At 44.4% G+C, this 23,951-nt stretch overlaps 1 protein-coding gene across 1 annotated transcript in view; it reads left to right on the top strand.

The window, feature by feature from the left end:
* Nucleotides 1–20,662, top strand: part of PSKH1 (protein serine kinase H1) — a 28,450-nt gene extending 7,788 nt beyond the window's left edge. Inside the window, exon 3 of the mRNA XM_055000172.1 lies at nucleotides 18,829–20,662. Within this exon, the coding sequence (XP_054856147.1) occupies nucleotides 18,829–19,146 (318 nt within the window). The 3' untranslated portion in view covers nucleotides 19,147–20,662. The remainder of the gene's footprint in view (nucleotides 1–18,828) is intronic.
* The last annotated feature ends 3,289 nt before the right edge of the window (nucleotides 20,663–23,951 follow it).

The raw sequence follows: 23,951 nt of genomic DNA, 5'->3' as shown, positions 1-23,951 counted from the left end.
GTGTAGACAATGGGCCTGTGTCTGAGAAACAAAATAAAATCTTGGCAGCTGCAGAATAGAAGCATAGACACGTCCATTGCTGTGTTATGGCACAATGCCAGTTTGACTGCTTCGTTCTGCCTCTCTCTCTCTCTCTTTAAGATTCAAGAGTTATCTTCTTAGTTTTTCATAATTTTTAAAAAATTCTTGTTGAGCTTGTCTTATGGCTAGGAGCACTGTTAACCACGTTCTTATAATCCCGCCTTTCCCATTCTTCATGGAAAGTTAGTAGGTAGCCTGTTTCATACTCATTACAGTTGTTACCTCATTCTTGCAACAACCTGGATGCCTATAAGCGTCCCGTTATGCAGTGTCAGACTCGTTTGCCATTGAGTACAACTTAACAAACTGCAGCTATTCTTAAAAGTCTGTACTTGAATGATGTTTGCATGTTTGCAACTTAGTGTTGGTCAGACTTGCATATTAAGAACAGCCTGAAAAAATACGTAATATGTGAAAACACCTTAAGTAGGAGCTTGAGCCAAGATTTTTCACATCTGGTAAACATCTGAAAGGTGTGTGTGTGGAAGGGAAGGTTAAAAGTAAAAAATACAAATTTTTGTAGTCAACAAAAGAAAGTATTGTTTGGGCAGAAAGTTTTCTATGGTCACAATTGGACTAATAGCATATGTGTGTGTCAACTTAAATTTTATACATTGCAATCAATGAACTCTTCAGTAGAGTAGTATCATATTTATAGCATACAGAATTAGTCATATTTAAACAATAAATATATCCTTGAAAATATTATGTATGTCTGTACTATAGAAAGGAATTACTGTTCCCTAAGTCTATCAAATCTCCTTCCTAAAAATCTTACACACGTTTTAGTGTGTATAACCTTGTCTTAAAAATCATTCCAAATGAGAGACTATTGTCTAGACTTTTTTCAGAGCTTCCTAAAAATCCAATTTTTTCTATTGCAAAAAAATTTGGGGAAAAATCCTTGAGATGGATGGGAAGAATCTGATCCCCCACCCCCCGCCCCAGCCCTGCGGATCTCTACACACAATGCAATGTAATCTTCCTCAGCACATTGATCTTTTTTCTTCTGGAGTCTCCCTGAAATAGAGAAGCTTGCTGTTATTTAACTTGTGGGTTTTTCCCCCAAAGTAAAGCTAACCCTTCATCTTATTTTGCAAAATCCTGATGAAGCAAAGAAAGAGCTGCACAGAATGGTGGAGAAGGGGACCCAATTAGTTCCTGATGGCTAGGTTGTACTGATCAATCTTTGATGAACAGTGTAACCCTTACCCAGGGAGCAAACATCATCAAAAGTGCTTGCCAAGTTACTTTTCCAGGCTGCTTTAAAGTTTACACATTACCCACCAGCTCTACACCATGAAGAAGCCAAAGAATGATAATTAGAGCAGTTGAGGTCAGCAGGACCTGAATGAGCTATTATGGTATAGCTTGCCTATCGATCGCCTAATAGCCTCTCAAAACAGGCCTACTCCTCCAGGAATAGAACCCAAGCTGTAAGCTCTCTGCAGCTCTCTACGATGGCAATCGCATTAGTTGGATGTCAGCTGTTTTCTTGTCAAGGAAGTGGGACTACTTCACAAGTTGGCCTGTAATTCTGCTTCCATTCCTCCCTTGATAGGACTTTATGATCTCACGCTTGCATCAGAGCCAGCCACGTCTTGGAAAGTAGATCTGGGTTTTGGCAGGGGGTGGAAGAGAAGTCAGGGGGAATGGATCCTTTATAGATTCATGCACGACGCATGTCCTCTGCTGCCTATGAAATTTTATGAGAGTGTAAGTTGCAGTGTACTTTTCTTGCTGGATCAAAAGCACCTTTGAGGCTATTGCCTAAAGGGTTGCTGCTGGAGAGCCTGTGATTCTCTGATCAGATCTTGACAGAGCAGTCTCCTGAGATTGCCTCTCTTGGGTAAACACGTCCACAGAATTTGGATTAAGCCTCAAACACAAGTTAGTAGTTTTTGTTTTTTTCTGCACTCTTCGGCCTCTATTCAGTGTGTACAGCTTAGTTTTTGAAGTAGCTTGAACTATAAAGATGTCCTTTATTTTTTGACTTCTATCAGATGTCACAACAAAATGGTTGCTTCAAACCGTAAGTTTTAAACCACAGGCACAAATCCTACGTAGTCTTGCAGGTGTACTGAGCTAACCTCAGTTTATGCATATCCCAAGCACCCTCGCATTGGCAGGTTGCAAGTAAAACCTCACTACCTTTGCGTTATTGAGCTTGTTATGAACGGGCTTAATAAATAGGGAAGGAACCAGGGAAGAGAAAAATCCTAGGACAAGCCAAGTCTGCTCTTTTCAGGCAAATGTTTTCATCTCGTGTCAGTGGCTGGACAGAAATCCTGAACCAGTGTGGTGTAGTGGTTCGAGAGCTGAACTAGGATCTGGGAGACCCAGGTTCAAATCCCCACGCCGCTGTGGAAGCTTGCTGGGTGACCTTGGGCCAGTCACATGCTCTCAGCCTAACCTACTTCACAGGGTTGTTGCGAGGATGAAATAGAGGAGAGGAAAACTACAACTATATAAACTTTTTTTCTCTTAAAACCTTTGAGGATGGGAAGGCAAGTATGGCAGTAGGTGGGCTGTGGACAGCTTGTAACTATAACAGTGGTTTTTGTGGACAATTCCAGTTTGGTATGTTGGCGAAGTGAATGAAAACATATGATTCAGCAAGATCTTTTGTCTTACTAGGATTTAAATTAAATTTCCCCTCAGTTGAAGTTGGACTTCTATTAGGTGAGTCATCACTCTCCGGGAGGGGAGAATGGAGAGAAGGAGAGGGAGGGAATGTCCTAAGTAAGCATCGTAGTTAGTCTAATGCAGTTGAAACAGTAAGGTTTCCTGTAAGTTTGTACCACCACCTCTCTCTGGAGGTGATCAAGAGAGCAAGTGCTGCTTACCAGCTTGTATATTCTGCACTCAAATGTTGCAACAAACCATAGTTAACAAACAAGGTATACACCAGAAGGTAGAACCCACGGTTGAGTCTGTATTCAGAAATGCAATCAATCAAACTGTCATTTATAAACTCAAGCTTATCATGCCATCAGAATGCAGCTGTGGCTTATAAGGCAGGGTTTTGGCTTATCGCTCTCATTCCATTGGAAGAGAAAAGAAAAGGTGGGTTCCTAGAATAATCAGGAAAATAAAAGATCTCTTTAGAAGATACGGACAGAATGCCCCAAGAGCTTGGAAGCCTCCTGAAGAAGGGAGTTCTGACTCTGGAAAGCTTACACTCTGGGAATCTTGTTGGTCTCTAAGGTGTCACTGGACTCAGACCCTACTGGAAGCTTTCTCTTAACCCTTTGGCTTAACTCCCGTACTGAAGATAGCTGGTCTCCAGTGGCAACTCTTAGTTCAATTCATAATGAGGAATGGTGATTTCTTGCAGGTCTCACTGGACCCTGGTGATAGTTGCATGGATCTAGTGGGAGATGAGGAAGGGTGTAAGCTATGGTAGTCACTTCTTCCCTTCCTGTACTGGTGCTTTGTGCCAGCCTGATACCTTGTTGACTACTTGGGCCATTTGCCCATTGAATTATCTCTGGCCTGTTCCTTGATCTGCTGATAGTTCTAAATTCCTGCTCCATCTTCTGTCAGTCTGTCCCACTGTCTCCATCTATGTTCTGGTGTCACCATCTCCAGTTCTGCTTCAAAGTATGGAAAAAAAACCACCTGAAGCATCCCTGAGAGAGTTATGTAGAACACAGGGAGTATGTGGACTAATAATGTGGACGAAATAAAAGAAGCTGACTGCAAGTGTGCTTCCTAAAGTTTTCCTCTCCTGTTTTCAAGAGAGGAGGCTGCATCATTTGTCTTAATGCTGCCTGAAATCTAGTGTTATTGATACTTGTCGGCTTGCCTGAGAAAGTGATCCACCAACGTCACCCTCTCCATTCCCTCTGCTTTGTGACTCACACCAGCTTTTATTCGCCGATGAATGCCACCTCCAGATGATATGAGGCTTAGAACCCCTTGACGCACAGTGTGCTTTTAAGGGTCTTGGGACAGATGTTGAACATGATATTGTGCATTATTATTCACTTGTTGACAGTAGCTTGAGTTGGTGCAGAAAGGAGGCTTTGCAGAGTTATCTGGTAAGAGAGTCTGCAGGATTTAAAGGCAAACTTTATGTTCAAATAGACCATGGATGCTTTAAAAAAAAACCTAACATTTTCTACTTGCAATGCAGAAAACAACATGTTAGCTTTTCTGGGCAAGTATCAACATGGGGTGGGGGGGGGGGGGAAGAAGTGTCATTAAATCTGACTTATGGCAACCCCTGCTAGGCTTTTCAAGGCAAGAGACTAACAGAGGTGGTTTGCCATTGCCTGCCTCTGCCTCATCTTTTTTGAAGGTCTCCCATCCAATTACTAAACAAGGCCGACCCTGCTTAGCTTCTAATCTGATGAGATTGGGTTTGCCTAGGCTATCTAGGGAAAGATATCTCAGTATATGGACATGTGGAAATATCTGTGAGACTAAAGAAAACTGTATTCACATCTTAACTGCTTGAGGACAGTTGATCTCAGCAGAAACTAGTTGTGATTTCTCTGCTTTGTGGGCAGAGCCCTTCTAGTAAAGACAGAAGGCTCCAAATTTTCTGCATTTGTTTTCTGTTGCTCTCTCCCAGAACTTCTTTGGATGTTACTTCCTGTAGGGTCCCATGAACTGTTCTCAGCAGTTGGCCTACTGCTAACTGAGACTAATTTAACCTGGATGAATCTTTCTCTCTGCTAGTGATCGATATATTTATTTTGCCTTGAAAGATTAGAGATATCTTTTACGGTAATGTTTTTTCCACTCCCCTAACCTGCAGAAAAAGTGTTTTGGGAATTAGGATTCACTTCTCAATCTTCATGCTTGGCCCTCCGATCTACTTCTTATATAATGTAGTAAATGAAATGCACTCAAAAGCAGCACCAGTTTGAGGGTCCTTTGAAATAAATACTTACATAACTTTTCCCCACCTGTGTCATTTTTGGGGGCCTGGATGTGAATATATGGCCATCGGAGGATGCTTTGGTCTCAACATCTTAGCCTCTTGCAGAATTTTTCCTCCGTTTGATGTGCTACATGCCACACCGAAGCCTGGAGTTGTGAATGTGCATGACTGAACAAACAAACTGAAGCCATTCCGAGCCGGAATAAATAAAAGCAAGAAAACGAAGCTTTTATTGAGAAGAGGAAATGTTTCAAGTGCATTTAAGTCACTTTCTTCTCCAGGAAGAAGAGATATCCATTTACAGAGGAATGTGCTCTTATGTCCCAGGGGAAGAGAGCGGCAAGTGTATAGCAGTGAGGCAGGATGCAACCTGAGGGGACTTGGTTGAAGAGGCAGAGTGTTCTGGTTTTTGAAAAAGGAGGACATTGAATGGTACCTGAAACAGGCTTTTCTGTGCCTGGGGTGGAATGTGGAGGTCAGCCTGACAAATGCACACTTTGTGGTAAAGCTCTGAATCCTTTTTTTTTTTGCTTTATGCTTTCATACTTCTTTGCCCACCCTTACTTCAACTGCTCAGAAAAAAAGGCTAGTGCAGATGTACTTGAGTTGTTTTTGTGCTGGTCTGATTAGACGAATTGTCTGACTGGCTTTCATGCAGCAGCAGGAGCTCTTCCAGAAACCAACGTAGCTGAGCCAATATGTTAAAAGACCAGGCTTGGAAGTAGCTTGGCCACCTATGCAGAGTAAGGATTTCCTACAGGTGATCTACTGTACAAAAGCGATTTCAAGGGAAGGTGTGAGGCCAGCCACAAATGACTAACTAAGGTGTACTTACAGAAAGAAATATTTTTGTGGGCTGGTAGCTTTGTGGACTTGTTTGCCAAGCTGTTTTTTTTCTTGCAGTGCATTTATGAGAAAAACAAGAAAAGAGGAATGGGCTAATCATAATCAACGCTGGCACCTAAATTTGAGATTTCATTGCATCCGCTGATGCATTAGTAGGCCCAGGCTCTTAACATACTTGAAAATGAATTATAGAATGGAGCCTGCCTCAGGTTGCCTCCCTGCCTGTGGTGGAACTTTTAAACTAACAGAATATTTTTCCCCAACAAATTTAAGATCCCACAGAATATTATCCAGCAAATGCTCATCCTAGTTGAGGGGAGAGTTTCCTGAATAACTCCAGAACAATATTATAGTCTTGTTTATTTTGAAAAATTTCTCGACTTCCTTTCCCTGTCCCAAGTGCAGGCTCAAAGGGCTTTGCAGCATGCTATGAAAGCAGGGAAAACTGATACCCAGAGCCAGTTTGGTGTAGTGGTTAAGAGCGCGGGACTCTAATCTGGAGAGCCAGGTTTGATTCCCCACTCCCCCGCTTGAAGCCAGCTGGGTGACCTTGGGCCAGGCACAGTTCTCTCAGAGCTCTCTCAGCCCCACCCACCTCACAGGGTGTTTTGTTGTGGGGATAATAATGACATACTTTGTAGACCGCTCTGAGTGGGTATTAAGTTGTCCTGAAGGGCAGTATATAAATCGAATGTTGTTGTTGTTATATATGTAGATGACACAACAGCTTGAGAAAAAGAAAATCATAATCCAGACCCAATATAGGTATAGGCAGTCCTTCATATGTGGGCCCCAGACTGTGCAAGGCATTAAAGTTAAAACCAGCACCTTAAATTGAACATGGAACAATACTGGTAAGCAGTGTAACTATTCTAAGACTTGTATAACATTCTGTAAATTATAAGTTTTTGGTCCTTTTAAGGGAGAGAGGGAAATGGGAGTGCATGAAATGAGGCTCATATCCTGGATAAGTATGAGAAACTAACATAGATGTTAAGCTGTCTTCTTGCTATGCTTCCAAAATAAGACAGTCGATTTCAAGCAAGAAGTGACAGCTTCCTGAGTGAAGGCTTCTCTTTCAGTGTAGCCCTCCAGATAGATACCTAGAGCAGGAAACAAGATTTCCAGTTGTCTCATTCCTTTTCTCTTTCTTAGCTTGATGGCATCCTAAACCCCCAGTGGCTTTAAGACAATTTTTTTTTGCTTATACACACCTTTGAACACCAACATAATTTGGCACCCTGGTGTTTGGCTAGAGGGTGTTGCCATACGAACAGCTTGATGGGTTTTGTGGTAGATACAGGAAGGAAGCAAGGGTGCCGCAAGTTACATTTGCAGTTCAGCTTTGCATTGTATAGAATGTCCCATTATATCCAAATTAGCATAATCAATTTCTTTTTATAGTGGGAACCTTACTTAATCTGTGGTATTTGACATAAATTGTTATAGCTCCACATGACAGTACTGTAACAGTACTCTGTGCTGTTTTTAATTGTCTCTTGCATTGGTTATTGCAAAAGCTGGGAAGTCCATTAAGCTCTTCCATTTCACCCAGCCAGCCTTGCCACCCCACTCGTTCAAGATGTGTCCAGCATTCTTCCCAAGGTTGGTTTAGGGAGAGTTCTGCCTTTGTGTTTCAGTATTTCTGTTGCTGAGGGAAGTAGGTTCTCTTTCCCCTCCCTTTTCCCTTCCCTGCTGCTCTGGGAGAGTGCCAGTTTGGAGTTCCCAAACACGTTTCCCAATTAATTCTTTGTTTGTGCTTAAATTTGTTTCTGGGAGAATTGCAGGGTTCTGCTGAAACCTGAGAATTGGCTCAAGCGAGTGATCAGTGTTGATTGGTGAAACAGTAAATTGTGCAGATGGTTGGTTGTGTGGTGGAAGCTTCCTGCTGTTGGCAGTTAGTAACCCCTGCTGCTGTTGCATTGGCTGGCTTGGTTGTGCGGATCATGCCCACAGAGTGCTCCATTCACATGCTTATATGGAACTTTTCTCTCCAGAGGGAGCCATTATTTTGACATGTTTGAGGTGATTGATTTCAGAGACTGATTTGGTAAGTAATGTGGACTTACGCTAGAAAACAAAAGGGTTCCAGCCTTGTACAGATAGTCTTTCCAGCTATGCATGACGAATACATAATCCAAGAATATCAGCCAACCTCTCCTTTGTGAACTTTTGGGGATATTTGGGTGAGGTTCCTGGGGCTACCCCGAACTTTTAGTGGCTTGATTGCTGGAAATGGGCTATAGGGTCCCTCTGCATGGACTCACTTGGGTGTCAGATGGCAGTACATAGTTTCCTTGTACTGTGTCATCAAGTTTGCACTCACTTCCCTGGGCCCATTGATGTATTATGTCTACAGATGGGCACAAACCGAAATAGGAACCAAAATTAAGCACAAACCAGGCTGGTTTGTGGTTCGTGAACCGCGGTTCGTTAGATCCCATTTCTGACGAACCACCACGAACTTTAGGCTGGTTTGTTTGGTTCGTTTTTTGGTTCGTGACTGCAGACAGCCTGGTGCCAATCAATCAGTTTCCTAGGCAACAGGGGATGGACTTCCTGCAGACCTTCTGCTGACTCGGCAGTGACCTTCTGCTGGCCCGGAAGAGATGGTTTTCTGACCTGGATGTGACGTTTTCACGAAGCAAACAAACCGGTTCATGAACCAGGGGCAGGTTCGTGAAAGTTCGTGGTTCATGAAATTTGATGAACCACAAACCACATGGTTCGGGTTTTTTCCGGTTCGTGCCCATCTCTAATTATGACTCCTTTGCAGTCCATCATTGTGTGATATGTCATCTTCCCAAAGTCTTACAAGTATAAGGTCATTTTCAGCTTCCGGTATGACCATGTGCATGCACACAGCTGAATGAAGCAATTAGTGCACCACTTCTTTGTGTTGCTGCTTGGGCACCATCTGCAGTAAGGAAAATGCTACCAAACAACCACTTTGGAACTAAATGCTCAATTCAGACATGTCCATGACGGACCGATTCCTGGCTATCTGCACCTTGACCAGAGGCATCAGTAAGCCAGTCCCTGTTACTGTTTGCTTGCTAAAAGCTTGTCTCGGTGGAATCAATATTATAGAATCCTAAGTAGTGCTGTCTGTTTATTCCATGTCCACACCTATTTTAAATGGATTGAATCTGAGCATCTTTGTTTTTCTTTTTAAAGGAATGTCCATGTTTCTAGCCCTCAGATCTGTGAAGAGTAACTTAAAAGTGTATGAGAAGCAGAGGGAAAATGTGCTGAACAGGATTTTCAGCGACCAAGACTTCAGTGACTTACACACCTTTCTTTTGCCTTTCAGTCTGACTAGGAAGCAAAGAGTAAATGTATACAAGTGAAAAAACGTCGGGGTTCAGTTTTTTGTCATGTGAAATTTGGATGCACTTGGCACAAAACATAATTTAAAAGTCCAAAGGACAGATAGCTGTAGCCATAGGCTCTTCTTTTTCCTTTATGTTTGTACTGTGACTTCAGTAGTGTAATATGGCCGTTGGGATCCATATATGGCAGACTTAATTCCTTTTATTATTTCTTTTATTGTGTTTAGACCATTTCTTATGACCTGAAATGAGGTACCTTACAAAATATTTATCAAACAACAGACTCCATAGCTAAATAGTAATTAAAATCCAAGACACTACGACTTAAAACAGCACTAACTAATAGCACAGCAGCTGATAAAATAAAATCCCATTTAAAACAGCCATTTGCCCCACCCTCCAAAAGCCTGTTGGGATTGAAACAGTTTTACGAGATTTCAGAATATAAGGGAAAAATGAGCTTGGATAGAGAGAGAGAGAGAGAGAGAGAGAGAGAGAGAGAGCAGATGGTTGCATATCCTTAGATACCCTTAGAGTACTGTGGATTATTAAAAGGTTGTCCCTCTCTTATCCTTTCTTCCTCCTCCTCTGTTTGAGTGCTTGTTACTTAAGATCTGTCATCCAGATGCTGATAGAATCCCACTTGACCAGCACACTAGGCTGAAAAGAGGAGCCCTGGAGGACGCATCACACATGAAGCTGCCTTATACTGAATCAGACTATTGGCCCATCACGGTCAATGTTGTCTCCTCAGACTGGCCATGGCTCCCCAGAATCTCAGGTGGAGGTCTTTCACATCACCTGCAACCTGATCCTTAACTGGAGATGTGGAAGATTGAACCCTAGGACCTTCTGCATGCAAATTCTGAAAGATTTTCCACTAAGCCACAGCCCCTCCTCAAGCTTCAGCCCATCCATCGCATGTACTACGGTGTGGTGTGTGTTTGGGCCACACTGGCAATCCACCAGTTACTGGAGGAAGAGATCTGTGGAGGCGAGATAAGAAAGCTCCAATGCTACAATCCTTATAGAGGGCCTGGATCCCAAATGCTTAAGAAGAGACAGTGTTGCTTCTTCTGGATGGGGGTGGTTTGCTGAAATTGCCTCATTCCAGCAAACAAGTCAACCAGGTAACCCCCCCCCTCCAGACTTCCTCTTTTGTGGGCCTTGGATACTGACACCTGCCAGAACATTTCTGGCCCCAGCAATAACTCGTTTGAGCCCACAAAGGGGCAGGCAAGGCTTACAGCAGCATTGGCAACCACACAATACTATTTGGACTGATTCACCCTAAAGCAAAGTGTTACATGTGTCCCCACCCTCCAAAAGATCACTACTGCTGGATGGGCCAGTGCTGGTGGCTCCTCTGTGCCTGCCTAAGAACATGGGGCAAAGTAGTGGGAAACCACTTTTGATGATGTCTCCTGCCCTGCTGTTTGCCAAATGCCTTGAGTGCAAGATTGTTCTGAGCCACACAAGAGCCCACAAAGGTGGTTGCAGGTGATCTCTGGGTGACTGTAAGAGCTTGTAGGGCACAGTCTGTGGTTCTAAACAGTTGTCAGTTATCCTGGAAGTCATGTGACAGGCAGGATAGAGTTTCCTGGAATTTTATCGGCAGGGTGAGGTGAAACAGTAGAAGAGCTTCGAGCTTGGTGGAGTTCTCCAGACTGAAGAGGCAGTCGTGAAGCCTTGGCTTTTCAGGATCTGAGAGGGCCGTCATGTTAGGCCAACCAGAATAGAGATTGCAGCTGAGGTGATACTGTTAGGATATATGAACCCCACCCCAGTGCCTTTCATAACTAGGAATTCTGATCTGCTATAACCTCCTGTATAGAACCTTCTTCCATTCACTTTCCTTACTGCCCACTTGTCCTTGGGCAGCATGTGGCTGCTTCTTGGCCTTGGAACCACAAAGAGCAGCAAAGAATTCGATAGTTTAGATCCCTCTATCCTGCTGCAGCCTATAATGCCCCCTGAAATGCTGCTCCTGGGGGAACAGGGAACCCCTAGGAACAGCATGAGGGGAGAGACCAAGGTTTGCTTGGGGCAGAGATTGGCAAAAATCCCTTCCATGCGCAGAAATGAACTTGCAGGATCCAGCCCATAGTTTGTGGCAGCTTATTGGGCGTCCAGTGGAGCAGTTACTTGTTTGTTGCTTCTCTGAGAATCTTTCCTTTCAACTTTAATACAAATCAGATATACTCATGACTCCTCTCACTTCTCCCTCCAGGGACCTGCCTTACCTCAGGTGGGTACATCCTGTTCATATGGAAGCCCTTGCTATGGCGAAACTGTTCTTGAAGAAAAACAGGGTCACTTTTTTTGTGAGGTTATTGAGAACTGGATTAAAACAGATGACAGTTCAGCATACATTTTCGTTTGGCAAGCCAGTATTCCATCCAGTTTGGCAGGGTTTACTTCGGAACACCAAACTGTGATTTGCAGTTGAGAGAAATGGTTCACATAACTGGTTTGCTGTGAGCAAAGGTCAGATAATAAAATAAAAGTTGCCCATTGCATGCACAGTGATGGTTTTAATTGGCCTCTGTCATGTTGGGGTGGGGGTGAGGGAGTAAGGATTGAATACTTATGACTAAAAAACCTTGCTCAGTTTTTTAACTTTAGGGTTTTTTTTAAGTCTTCAGATTAAAAGCAAGATTTAAAGTTCTGGTGACAAGTCCCAGCTCCCAGGGAGCTTACTACAGGATTAGAGGCGTATTTCTTCTTGCAGCCCTCAAAGCTCCCTTGTGCTGCAACCGATGTTAACTCATTTGTCTTCTGGTGAAAGATTATAATCCTCTTTCCAGTAAAGCAACCCCAGCATTTAGTTCACAGCAGCACTTTGGGTAAGGAAGAGTGCTGGATAAAGAAACTGGGGAGTGTGTGCAATTCACAAGTTTCCTTTCCCAGAAACTTTCACGTGTGTACAATATATCACGTCCCGTCTGCATTTGTTCATGCCCAGCATCGCACCATGTGCAGAAAAGATTTTATTGCCATGACAAAGAGGGATGGCAACCAATTTTGCTCCTAGAATAATGTTCAGCAATTGGTAGACGGGTTGGCTTAATCCTGTTTGTGGTATCGGCAAATGGATAGGCAAAATGTTTTGGTTTAGAAGACTGGTGCATGATGGTGGCATGGATTGGCTTCCTCTTTTAATACGAACGGCTCCTTAGCCTTGCACATGCATGGAACCCTGAATTTGGGATTGGATATTTTGTTGTCTCATACTGCCCTCTCTGCTGAAGGCGCTCATGTGCTTGGGTCTTGAACGGAGGCAAACATTTTGAAATCCCTAGTTAAGCCAGTTTGCGTTGTTATGAAGGATCAAGCCCATAGCATCTGCAGTGGCTCTGCAGCCCACTTGCATAAGAATATATGCCCACGGCTGCATTTAGTGCTGATAAAATGGATTGTTGTAATATTCATTTAAACTCTGGAGTTATTTCTTTGTTAAGGCAGGCATTATATTATGCCACATGTAGGTAACGTAATGCAAGCACTGCATTGCCACGAAATCAATCTGGTTTTACCATCCTGAATGAAACAGCATCCAAAATGGCGCCTCCCCCCCTCCCCCTTAAAGAGAAGGCCCAAAGCTCCATGGTGGAGCACCAACTTTGCACGTGTAAGCTCCCGATTTCAGTTCCCAGCCTTTCCATTGTAAAGGTTCTGAGGCATCAGGGGTGGGAAAGACCTGTCTGAGCCGTTGAAGGGTTGCTGCCAGTCTGCATAGACAATATTGTGCTGGGTGTACCAGTACTCCATATAAGGCAGTTCCATTAAGTTCCTGTGTTCCTCTTCTCTGTTAGAAATAAGATTGATCGTGCTGGGAAAATAATTGCATTCCACAGGACCAGTGAATTTGCAACCGTACTGAGGCTTTGCTAGCCTGATGAAACCAACTGGCTTCCCCCGCCCCAAGTCTTTGTGCCTTGTTTTGCAGGCACCTAGTGATGAGCGATGTTGTTTGATTCCTCAACGGCCACAGATTGCAAACCAATCACAGTAATGAGTACTTCATCAGTCATATGCTTCACACGCTGTGATGTTGTCTGGGCTGATGAAAGGACCCGCTTAACAGTAGATGGGAGACCTGATTTCAATTTCTTATGAGTAACAGCTTCTTTTGGGAGCCCCTGATGGACATTCTTTCATTTTCAGCATCAGTGAGCGGCTGCTTCTTGCATGATATTAACTTTGATGAGACAAATGGCTCTGGTTTGCTAGGTTATAACTGTGTGGTTATGACCAGTAAGCATCATCTCTGTGTCTGCTTTGGTTTTTTGCTTCTGTGTTTTTTTCAGGAAATGACATTGAAAGGTGACTGCCCCGTACAACAACAGGTTTTGGTGTTCATTACTATAGAATAAGTTTTCAGCAAACTGTCAGACGTGCAGGCAACTGAAAAAATAATTATCCATCTGCGGATGGCATCAGTATTTTGCCTTTTGTGACCATTCTTCTTTTGGTGGCGGTGGAAAGAGAGAGATTGGCAACACAAAGGGAGAGACTGGTATTTTGTGATCTCTCAAGAATATATCCAGTGCCAAAATCTGAACTTAGTAGACAGAGCAAATATTCTTGCCCTGTGGCTCCATATGGTTTGCAGTTCCCACTGGCAGCTGACATCCATCCTTGGAAGGACCCACTGGCAGAGCCCCTGTATGAGGTCCCAGTCCTGGTAATTGGCATCTCGAAAGACAGCCTCTGGGGTAGTAGGACTGGGAAAGGATTCTGGGACCCTGGAGAGCTACTGACTGAGTAGACTCTATTGAGTCAGGTGGAGCACTGGTCTGACTGGATATAAATTAGCTTCATGTGTTTATTAGGTTTAACCTACAAGTTGCCCATTAGATTTTGCTCTTTATCTTTTCCTCTGGGCTGGTTGGTTGAAGATTCAAATGTGTTTTGGGCTGCTGCCTCTTGTCTGGCCACCTCTGCTCAGGGTCACAGAGTCACTTTGAGTTCTCAATAAAATGAGAATAACGAGTTACTTTGCTGTAGGGATGAAACAAATATTGCCCTTTGTTTAAAACATGTATAGAAGATCCTTTTTATAGGGCTGTTTAAACATTTTTGGCTTCTGAAGGGAAACATATTATTTTAAAGATTTAAAACACTGTCCTCTTGCAGTCAATGAAGCTTTATTCCAAGTGTTCCAAAACCTGTTTTGATCCAGGTTTTTGTTGTTGCTGCTGTGCTTTATCCATTAGATCTGTGTAAAAAAATATTTGTCATCATAAGACAAAGTAGGTTTAAAGAGCCTGAATGAAAGAGACCAAAATTGGGTAAATGTAAGATAAAGTATGACTGCAAGGTAAAACAAAATATGTGGGCCTGATAAGTTCCAAGCTCTAGTAAAATATAGTTTGCAACCTTGGATGTTGGAATGGCTTTTGAAACCCAAAGACAAGCAAAATAAGATTTTGTTCTAATTATTTTGTCCCCACCCCCATTTTTGGTTCCACTGACCCCTCCCCAGTTTCAGCGTGGAAATGTATTTTTTACAGAGACTAAAACCAAACAACACGGTACTTTTGCAAAATGGATCAGCTTTGCTAGGAGGAGACAAAGAAACTGCTAAACTCCTCTCACTTTAACTTCAGCAGCAGGATATATTCTTACTTTCTTTTTTAAGGCAGGTAGCTTAATTAAATCAAGGCATGGATACGTACAATACAGCAGGTGAAATCTCCAGTAGCATAAACAGATCAATAAACCGATTTGTGTTTGCTGACCAGAAGAGATTTCTAATTACTAGTGCTCTGTAGCTCCCCTATTTTTGATGGTGCTGGAGTAATTGGAGGGATAAGAAATCCAATTCCCGCTTGTGGGGGTTTCTGTTTAGCTCCACTTAAATGGGCTGGTAATGCTGACTCGTCTGTCGAGGCAGAATGTGGTAATTTATTTCCAGTTGTCTATTTTGGATCTTAGTTCCTTATTCAAGAGGGGAGGATGCTTAACACTTTTTCTAGGAGCTGTATCTGTAGAGTACAATGTGGACTTGAACTAATTAATACTTTTTTCAAGGTTAAAACATTTTTTCCCACAACTGGCCCAGAGTTGCTGGCTATGTTTTGAATAAATGCTAGTATTTTGACTGAATAAATAAGCATCTTTGATCAGTTTATATTACACTTAACAATTCTGAATAACAGTTTTCTCTTTGGTTTGTTGATTTAGAGAAATAATATGCCTTTTCAATTCCAAGCATACAAGGTATGTTATTATTATCCACACAACAAACACTCTATGAGGTGGGTGGGGATGAGAGAGCTCCTAGAAGCTGTGACTGATCCAAGGTCATGCAGCTGGCTACAAGTGGAGGAGTGGGGAATCAAACCTGGTTCTCCAGATTAGAGTCCTGCCCTCTTAACCACTACCCCAAACTCAAGAATCCTAGATCCAGACTCCAGATAAATCTGGATTTATCTAGGAAATGTAGCTTCAGCTTCAAGCTGTCTCCCTCCTGGGCTTCTCCCATGCTTTTTTCCAAGAGCAGGGAAGTGAGGCAGAGGTGGGAGGGAGGAGGAGAGAGGCAGGGAGTGGGGAGCGAGTGGCCAGTCTGTGCAGGAGCTTGTTTGCCTGGCTTCTGTCATTGAGACTGGTTGGCTGAAGATACTGTAATGTCCCTTGCTTCAGTATGGTTTGGGTGGAATTTGCTGCTTTGACATGATTCTCTGGTTTGATGTTGGTTGTTGCTCCCCTTCACTTTGGTTTTAGAGGGGATTCCTCTTGCATTTGACAGCGTGCCTTTGACCACTAGCAGCCTTGTCCCTATGTGTCTCTGCCTGAGAGCCTGCTTGGAAATGTTTCTCCCATAGGAAACAGTGGAGAGTGACTGGGGGCACCTTCTTCAGGGGCCCGTAGAATTGGCCCCCCAGGGTCCAACCTTTCTGAAACTGGGGGATCTTTAGAGGACAGTCAGGAGTCAGTTCCCTGCAAATTTGATGGAGTTTGCTTGGAAAATGCCCCCCTAGACCCCCCAGATAGCCCCTGGACAGTTTTTTCCATAGAGAATAATGGCGGAATAAATCTGGGATTCTGTAATCTGTCTGAGCTGGATCAGAGAACCTTTCCTAGATTTTGGAGATCCTGGATTTTTGGGGGATCTAAGAAGCCTGGAACTAGATTTCCTGGATTTTTTTTGGTGTACACTCCTCCTAATTGATTTTAAAATTACTGCTTGTGATACAGCATTGTGGGGCTTCTATCCTCACTGAGTAGACAGCTTGTTTCTCAGAATCTTCCTGACCCCTAAAACTTTCCTATGTCTGATTTATACATTCAGGAGATTCAGTGATAAATTTTTTCTTGGACTGTATGACTGAGTTGAGGTTATTATGTATCGAAACGCTGCCCTATCTTTAAGCTCCTTATTGCATATAAACCTAGCACGTCAGAGGGAAGAATTTAGCCAACTTTTCTTACAGCCAAACTGTTTTCCTCTGTGCAGGTAGGGTGTTTTTATGCTTGTTTATGGGTGTGGGTGAAGATTTACACATGCAACAGCTCTCGCCCCACCTGCAACCTGAGATAGTGCAATCTAGAGTATGTTTTTACTAGTTGATTCTGCAGAATTTATCAACTGGTCCTCAGAGAACTTCACAACTTGTTTTTTTTAAAAAAAAAATACGGATTTGCAAGGCCTAGCATGTTGGACTTGGGCCTTCCGTAATGGGTTGATGGGTTAATTGATCTGTTTTATAAAATGGCGTATAGCTATAGCACTAAAGAACCAAGAACTTCCATTTCTAGTGTAAAAGTCAAGGTAACAGAACATTTGTATCTTCTATGTGAGTAGGCAGTTTTGTTCACGTAAGGGCACTTTAAAACACTCACCCTACCAAGCAATGACTGGGGATGCAAGTAGACATAAGTTGAGTCAGGGGAGGAGCAACTATTTAATATTTATTTATTTATCTTTCCATTGGGAACCCAAAGGGGCTTACATCATTTTCCTCTCCTGCATATTATCCTCACAACGACCTTGTGAGGTAGGTTAGGCTGAGAGAGAATAACTGCCCCAAGGTCACCTAGAGAGCATCACCTAGAGAGCATCCATGACAGAACCTGAGTCTCTACAGATCCTAGTCCAACACTGTAACCACTACACCACGCTGGCACCACAGCTGGATTTGTGTCAGATATATCATCAGGGTACTAACATTCCCAAGTGCCATGGGGCTGGATTCAGATTGTGAGCACAGCACAGTAGGAGGAGGAGCATTAGCCTTCCCTCCCGTGCTGTTTTCCTGAGCTAAAATGGCTGAGGGGGGCTGCTCTTTGCCCCATTGTGAGATTTCATGTGTGCTGACTGTAGAACTTGGTGCCCCACAGCAGGGCAAACAACCTTCCCTGCAGCCATTTCAGCTCCAGAAAACAGTGGGTTGGGGGGAGAGGCTGAAGCCCCTCTTCCTCCCGTACTCATGAGCAGAATTTGGCCCCAGAGCACTTCAGAACGTTAGCTCCCAATGTAATGTGTACATGAGTTGGGGCACGTCTGACTTGACTCATCTCGCGCGTATCATCTGGTCCAGCCTTCAGACCAAGCGGCCTGTGTCAAAGAGGCTTTTAACACCTCCATTAAGCATGGATTGAATCAAACCTGTTTTTATGGTTTAAAAAATGTAGGCTGCTTGAAATGATTTTAAGACATTCTGAACACAGATCCTTTTAGAATTCCTCACTTTCCCGATAGTGCCTGAGCGAAAAGAACACTCCAGAGTATGGCTGTTTTAATTGGATCTCTAGAATTGGCATCAGTTGTAACAAACACGATGAAATCTTTTAATCTGCCTTAAGAGTGATATGGAGACTGATTGATTGCTCACACTGCAAAAGAGGTAGCTATGGAATATAGACATTCCAGCTTTCAGATGCGAGTGCTTTTTAAACTGCTTCCTCCCCTTGAGTCTTGGAGCACAGTTGCTTCTTAATCCTGTGTTGTGCCCCTGTGATACCTGACTGCTTTCCTGAATACTTTCCTAGCGTGCTTTTGGGGGTCAAATCATACCCCCTTGGCAGAAGTGTAGTAGCCATTCCCTGTGCCTCTCTCTGGAACTCTTTTGGATGCAGGAATCATGCAGTTACTGTTGACACAGCAATGCTCAAACAGAAGAGTACTATGCAGTTAACCTCGCTTGCGTGATTCCTATATCCCAGTGGTTCTGTAACAATGGTGGCAGATGTCATCCTGAGGAAGTGCTCCAACCACATTGCCAGACAAGTGTGAAGTGGGCCTTAGGCACCTGCCAAGGAGTATGTACATGTGGGATGTGCATAACTGACAGTTTCGTTGGGGAACATAATGACCCATGTGTTCCCTCTGACAATTGTAGTTTGTCTGGGAGGAAAATGGATAGGGAAATCCAGTGTCCTCCTGCCAAGAATACATGCCAAATTTGAGCACGTTTTTATATGGCTTCTTTCCATGCTCCTCCAGAAAGGCAGGAAAGAAGGAATGGCATGGGAAGGAAATGAGTTTAGTTAGTTCCTTCATATATTCTCTCATATATATATATTCATCTTCATATATTTCTTGAGCAAGCACTATAGGAAAACGTAACAGCTTGAAACAGCCTCACTCACTCATTGAGGCCATGCTTTTATTAGTTCTTCAAAATGTATAATTAAACCTTTTCCCCTTACACATGTCTCTTGAATTTTCAGCCATGGCCAAGCGTGTCCAATCTCGCTAAGGATTTCATTGACCGTCTGCTGACAGTGGATCCTGGTGACCGAATGACAGCTCTTCAGGCCTTAAAGCACCCCTGGGTGGTCAGCATGGCTGCTTCCTCTTCCATGAAGAACCTGCACCGTTCCATCTCTCAGAACCTCCTCAAGAGGGCATCATCTCGTTGCCAAAGCACCAAATCAGCCCAGTCCACCCGCTCCAGTCGCTCCACCAAATCCAACAAGTCTCGGCGTGTGCGGGAACGGGAGCTACGGGAGCTGAACTTGCGCTACCAGCAGCAGTACAATGGCTGACCATTCCTCAGGAGGACTTGTTCATTCTTTCCATCGGGACGTGTTGTGCGCTGCATCTGTTAAGCAAGAAGAAGCCCAGGCACCGGCTTCCCTCTTCCTTCTCTCAAGGAGCAGCCGCCATGTCCATGCTGCCGCCTATAAGGAGGTGGTACTTTCTGGACACTGCAGTACCCTCACTACTGCCAAGGTGAAATCCACCTCACCCCGGTAGTGTCAGCCACAGAGTCTTCCCCCTAGAAGGGACAAGTAGAAATGTCTGTTTCTTGGCCAGGCCTTGGAAGAAGTCCAGAGTTCATCGCCAGAAATCCTGGAGCCAATAAAGAGGAGAGAGCCCTCCCTCGACTAAGGATTCTTGCTGCTTCTTACTATTTATTGATTCCAAGTGGTTAAAAACCAATTTTTGTCACCAGTGGGGTCCGGTGGATTGCTGGCATAGGCTCTTGACTCAAGTCAGGGTCCAAAGAGTTCCCTGTGTATGGGGGCTCAAGATGTTTCTGTGAGAGCTCAGAGATTGTCTGTTTCGTTTCCTTCTAGCTACAGCCACTCACACTGCATTGAATGCATTCCAGAAGTTGCCATAATGTTAGAAGTGTGTATTTTGGGGGTGGGGAGTGCACAGCATAATGTCGGGAGCTGAAAGTCTAGATACATTGGAACCATTTGTGCACAGGTGTTTTGGGTCTAGCCTTGTTTTAAACACCCTTGCTCCAAACGCCCTTGCTCTAGTGCCAAACCCCTGCTTTCCATCCACCTAAAGGTAAAATGGGGAAAGTCCAAGACAGTGCTGCTGTTTTCACTCTGACATATCATAGACCAGAGAAAAGGATGTGCTTTAACCACACTAGCCTTAATTGGATGGAAGGCAGTGTGGTTTGTCCCTACCTCTTCCCTCTCCTGCGTTCTGCAGCATTATGTTGATCTCTTTTGTTTCTTTCCATTTAACGCTGGGATGAATGTGCAGCAGAATGCAGTCATAGCTCCGGGTCTGACTCAGCCGAAGCCCAGTGTGTGACTCAGTTGCAGCATTGCAAGTGGCCGAAGGAAATGCCAGGCGGCTGTGTTTTTTACCTCTGGACATCTCACACCCCCTCAGAAGGTCCCCCATCACAGTGAAGGTACATTCCTCCCATTAAAGGCTTGGATTGAAAGCAAGAGGGAGTGGACTGCGCACACTTGCTGTTACCATCTCTGCAGTTGGCCTACAAGGGTGCTGACAGTGTGGTTTAGGAACCTGATGGTTTGAAGAGCGCCCCCCCCCCCCAGCTAATTCACACAACTACATCCTTCCCTCCCCTGAATTATAACCCAATTCCCCTTGGTTTTAACATGCCACAGAGAAAGAGCAGGCCTGGCGGTTGATGCCGGAAGTGCCTTTTGGACCAAGTAACATGAAACAATCCAAATGGGTTCTAGTAAGGAAACTTTGCCACATGACACATCTCCAAAGGCACTAACCAGTTTTGCCTGGGTTTTTTTTTTAAACTAAGTTCCGTCCTCAGGCACAGGAGATCTGTTAGACCTTCAGTGTGAGGCAAAACCTACTCCTCAAAGTTTAGAAATTAATTTCGCCTTAAGAAAGAAGGCCCAGCTTTGCATTTATTCCCGCAGAGTTCAGCAAGTGGCATTTCTGGCCTTAATTCGGCCTCTCTGCCTTATTCCTGATTGGCACAGGTGCCCTTGCTGCCATGGCACCATTTCGCAGAAACCAGCCCCTTCCATCATTTAAGGGCATGACCCGTTTCAGAGAACGGAACTGTCTGCCGGTAACTCTTCTGACTCATCGGCTGTGGCATCACAGGGCCTTATTTTGGGTACTCAATTGTTGTTAAGTTTTATTACACTGTTGCACAGTGACTCAGCAGAAGGGCTTGGGAGCGAGCCCGGTAGAAGCATCTGGGGTAGCTCCTAGTATGCATTTCCCTATGAAAGCGAGAGACAGACATGCAGATCTAGCTGTGGTTTGGGATTCATCGTTAGCAAATACACATGTAAAAAGAAGCTTGTGCTCATGTGCCTAAAGAAAGTTTTAATGTTCAGATATAACGGGATTGATTCATCTCCTTATTCCGGCTACAGGGTTGGAGACGCATTCTGCCAAAACTCGTAAGCCAGGGTGACATCTAGTGGTTCAGGAGACTCTCGCTCTCCTCGGTGGACTGGTGCTCAGCTTCAAGTCCTTCAACTTAATCGAAGGTTCATTTACTATGAGAAGTGCATCAGTGTCTACCACTAGGGGCACACTGGCCTTCCGATCAGCATGCTTGCTACGTTCATGGGAGTGCTTCTGAAGGTACCAAGGTGTTTATCTTTCTAGATCTTCTGTTCCTCTTACAGATTATGGGTAGGATGCCAACTTAGCAAAAGATCACCTGTGCTAATACTGTGGCCTCCAGAGTGTTTCCTAACCAGGCGTTTTGAGGCCAAGAAATACGTCATAGTTTCCCCTCGTGGATTAAGCAGAACTCTCGTGACTTTAGGTTGGCTCGTGCCACTCTGGAGAATGCAGAGCTGATTTATTATATCTGTATTTGCCAATCACACGCTTGTGGATTTCCTCCTCCTCTGGCTTTTGAGATTGGCCTCGGCCTTCTACCACCCCTTCTCCCAATCAGAAAAAGGAAATGTTGTAAAGATATTGGAACTTAGCGATACTGTGTAAAACTCTTCTCAGCTCTAGTGGTGTGAAATCCTGGTCTGTGCAGTACAGGATGTGTGGGTCATGCCTGTCACTTCAGATAATGGCTCATGTGCTACTTTGCTACTAAGCAGGAATTCCAGAAATGCCACGAGTGATGTGGGATTTGGCCAGGGGGCGGCTGCTGCCCCCATTGTGCCCCTTTTGGAGTGTTTGAAACAACAGCAGCCGCTCCATGCTGATGTGCTGCTCCCCAAAGTTCTCTTTGGACAGGACTCCCCCACCCTGTTGGTTGGGTGCCTTTGAAGCAATAATGTGCCTTAAATGTCAGTGAGCAGGGATGGGAAAGAGGAACTTGGGTCAGCTTATTCTGCTGACAAGAATGAGGGGAAGTTGGAGCCTGGCATATGTCTTTCTGCCCTGCCAGTAACATTCCAGGTGAGCACCTTTCTCTTAAGGCTCTTTGCACCATGAAGCTTCCCCCATGGGAGTAAGTTCCTTTTCCAAATGGGAGGAGGCTTTCTCCTCTATGAGGGCCTGAAATTGTGTATACCTTGTATTGTGTCCCTTTCACGCAAGCTTACTGTTGGGGTATTTCCACAAGGAGTAAAATCCCCCCTCCCCAATCTTCATTGGCCTTCATTCAAGGGTTTCTCAAGATTGCTCAAGCCCCCCTGCAACGCACACCAAAGTTTCCTTCTGATTTTGTCTCCTTATTGAAGGTTATTCCTAACACATATCCTGAATTGGGGGACAGGGCGCAGTGGCTTGTTGTAGAGCACATGGTTGCAGTTGGAAGGGAGAGTCCCTAAAGCCCCAGAACTTGTGCACGGAAGTTCTCTTTGGGGTCCTAGCCACTGGCATGCTTGAAACATATAAGCCAAGTTAGTATCAGCACAAACAACAATGTGGATTGATGGAGCACAATAGGCCACCAACGTAGCACTGTCTTTATTAAAGCTGCCAAAACCTCACATGTGACCCCATTATGTCCTCCCTCCCCTTAGTGCTGTGGAGCCCTTCAGATGTGACAATAGTTGACCCAGATTCTGCAGTGAAGGAGGTTGAAGGGCTAATTGTGGTCCCTTTCTAGGAATGCTGATACCATTGCTGCTGGAAATGTACTGTGACTGCAGCTCGGACTTCTCCATGAACTGTCCTATGTCCTCAGTTGCTGCCTTAGAAAGGAAGAGAACCTCTTCTAGAGCCCTGGTCTCTTCCCAGTGAGGCCCAACCCACATACCACAACACATACCTCTTGGCCATCTCTTCTTGCTTCTCTAACCCGTGATGTCATTCCATCACATGTCTCCCTGTCAGTGGCAGTTGGCGCTGTGGAGAAGGGGAAGGGAGATGTTACATTTCTTGGGAGGACCACAACATGAGAAGGCCATTTTTGTGTGTGGACATCCTGTGTTGGACATAACGTAGCTGAGTCTTGAGGCAGCTAGCCAAGCCTTGTGAACAAACTAGGATACCTGTGGATACAAAATTCTGGTGTGATGGTTGCCAATGGAAAATGGTTGCCTCTTCCACCCTTCCTGCCAAGAAGAGCCCCGTGGTGCAGAGTGGTAAGCTGCAGTACTGCAGCCCAAGCTCTGCTCACGACCTGAGTTCGATCCTGGCGGAAGCCGGGTTCAGATAGCCGGCTCAGGGTTGACTCAGCCTTCCATCCTTCTGAGGTCGGTAAAATGAGTATCCAGTTTCCTGGGGGGTAAAGTGTAGATGACTGGGGAAGGCAATGGCAAACCACCCCATAATAAAAAGTCTGCCAAGAAAATGTCGGGATGTGACGTTCCCCCTTGGGTCAGTAGTGACTCGGTGCTTGCACAGGGGACTACCTTTACCTTTTACCTTTACCCTTCCTGCCATGTAGTAGTTCAAAATCTGAAAAGGCCTTCACATTTGGTCAATCAAATGCATTAACTGTTTTGTTTGATATTTTCACTTAACAAAACAGGAGCTGACATGAAACTCTAGGAGTTGGTCAACAGGTTGTTGCAGACGGTGTATTCACTGTGTACTGGGGAGCGCCCAGGAAATGGGAGGGGTGGAATAGAGAAAGCTCTGACAGCCATTTGAAAAGCACCCCAAGTGCCTGGCCACACGTGGCTTAGACCAAACATTCCTCCATGTTCGTTGCCCACCAGTGCCTTATGTAAACTACTCC

This window comes from Eublepharis macularius, chromosome 16, assembly GCF_028583425.1.
Source record: "Eublepharis macularius isolate TG4126 chromosome 16, MPM_Emac_v1.0, whole genome shotgun sequence".
NCBI lineage: Eukaryota > Metazoa > Chordata > Lepidosauria > Squamata > Eublepharidae > Eublepharis > Eublepharis macularius.
Note: the sequence above shows the minus strand (reverse complement) of the source record. Positions and strands in the feature narration are given on the sequence as shown.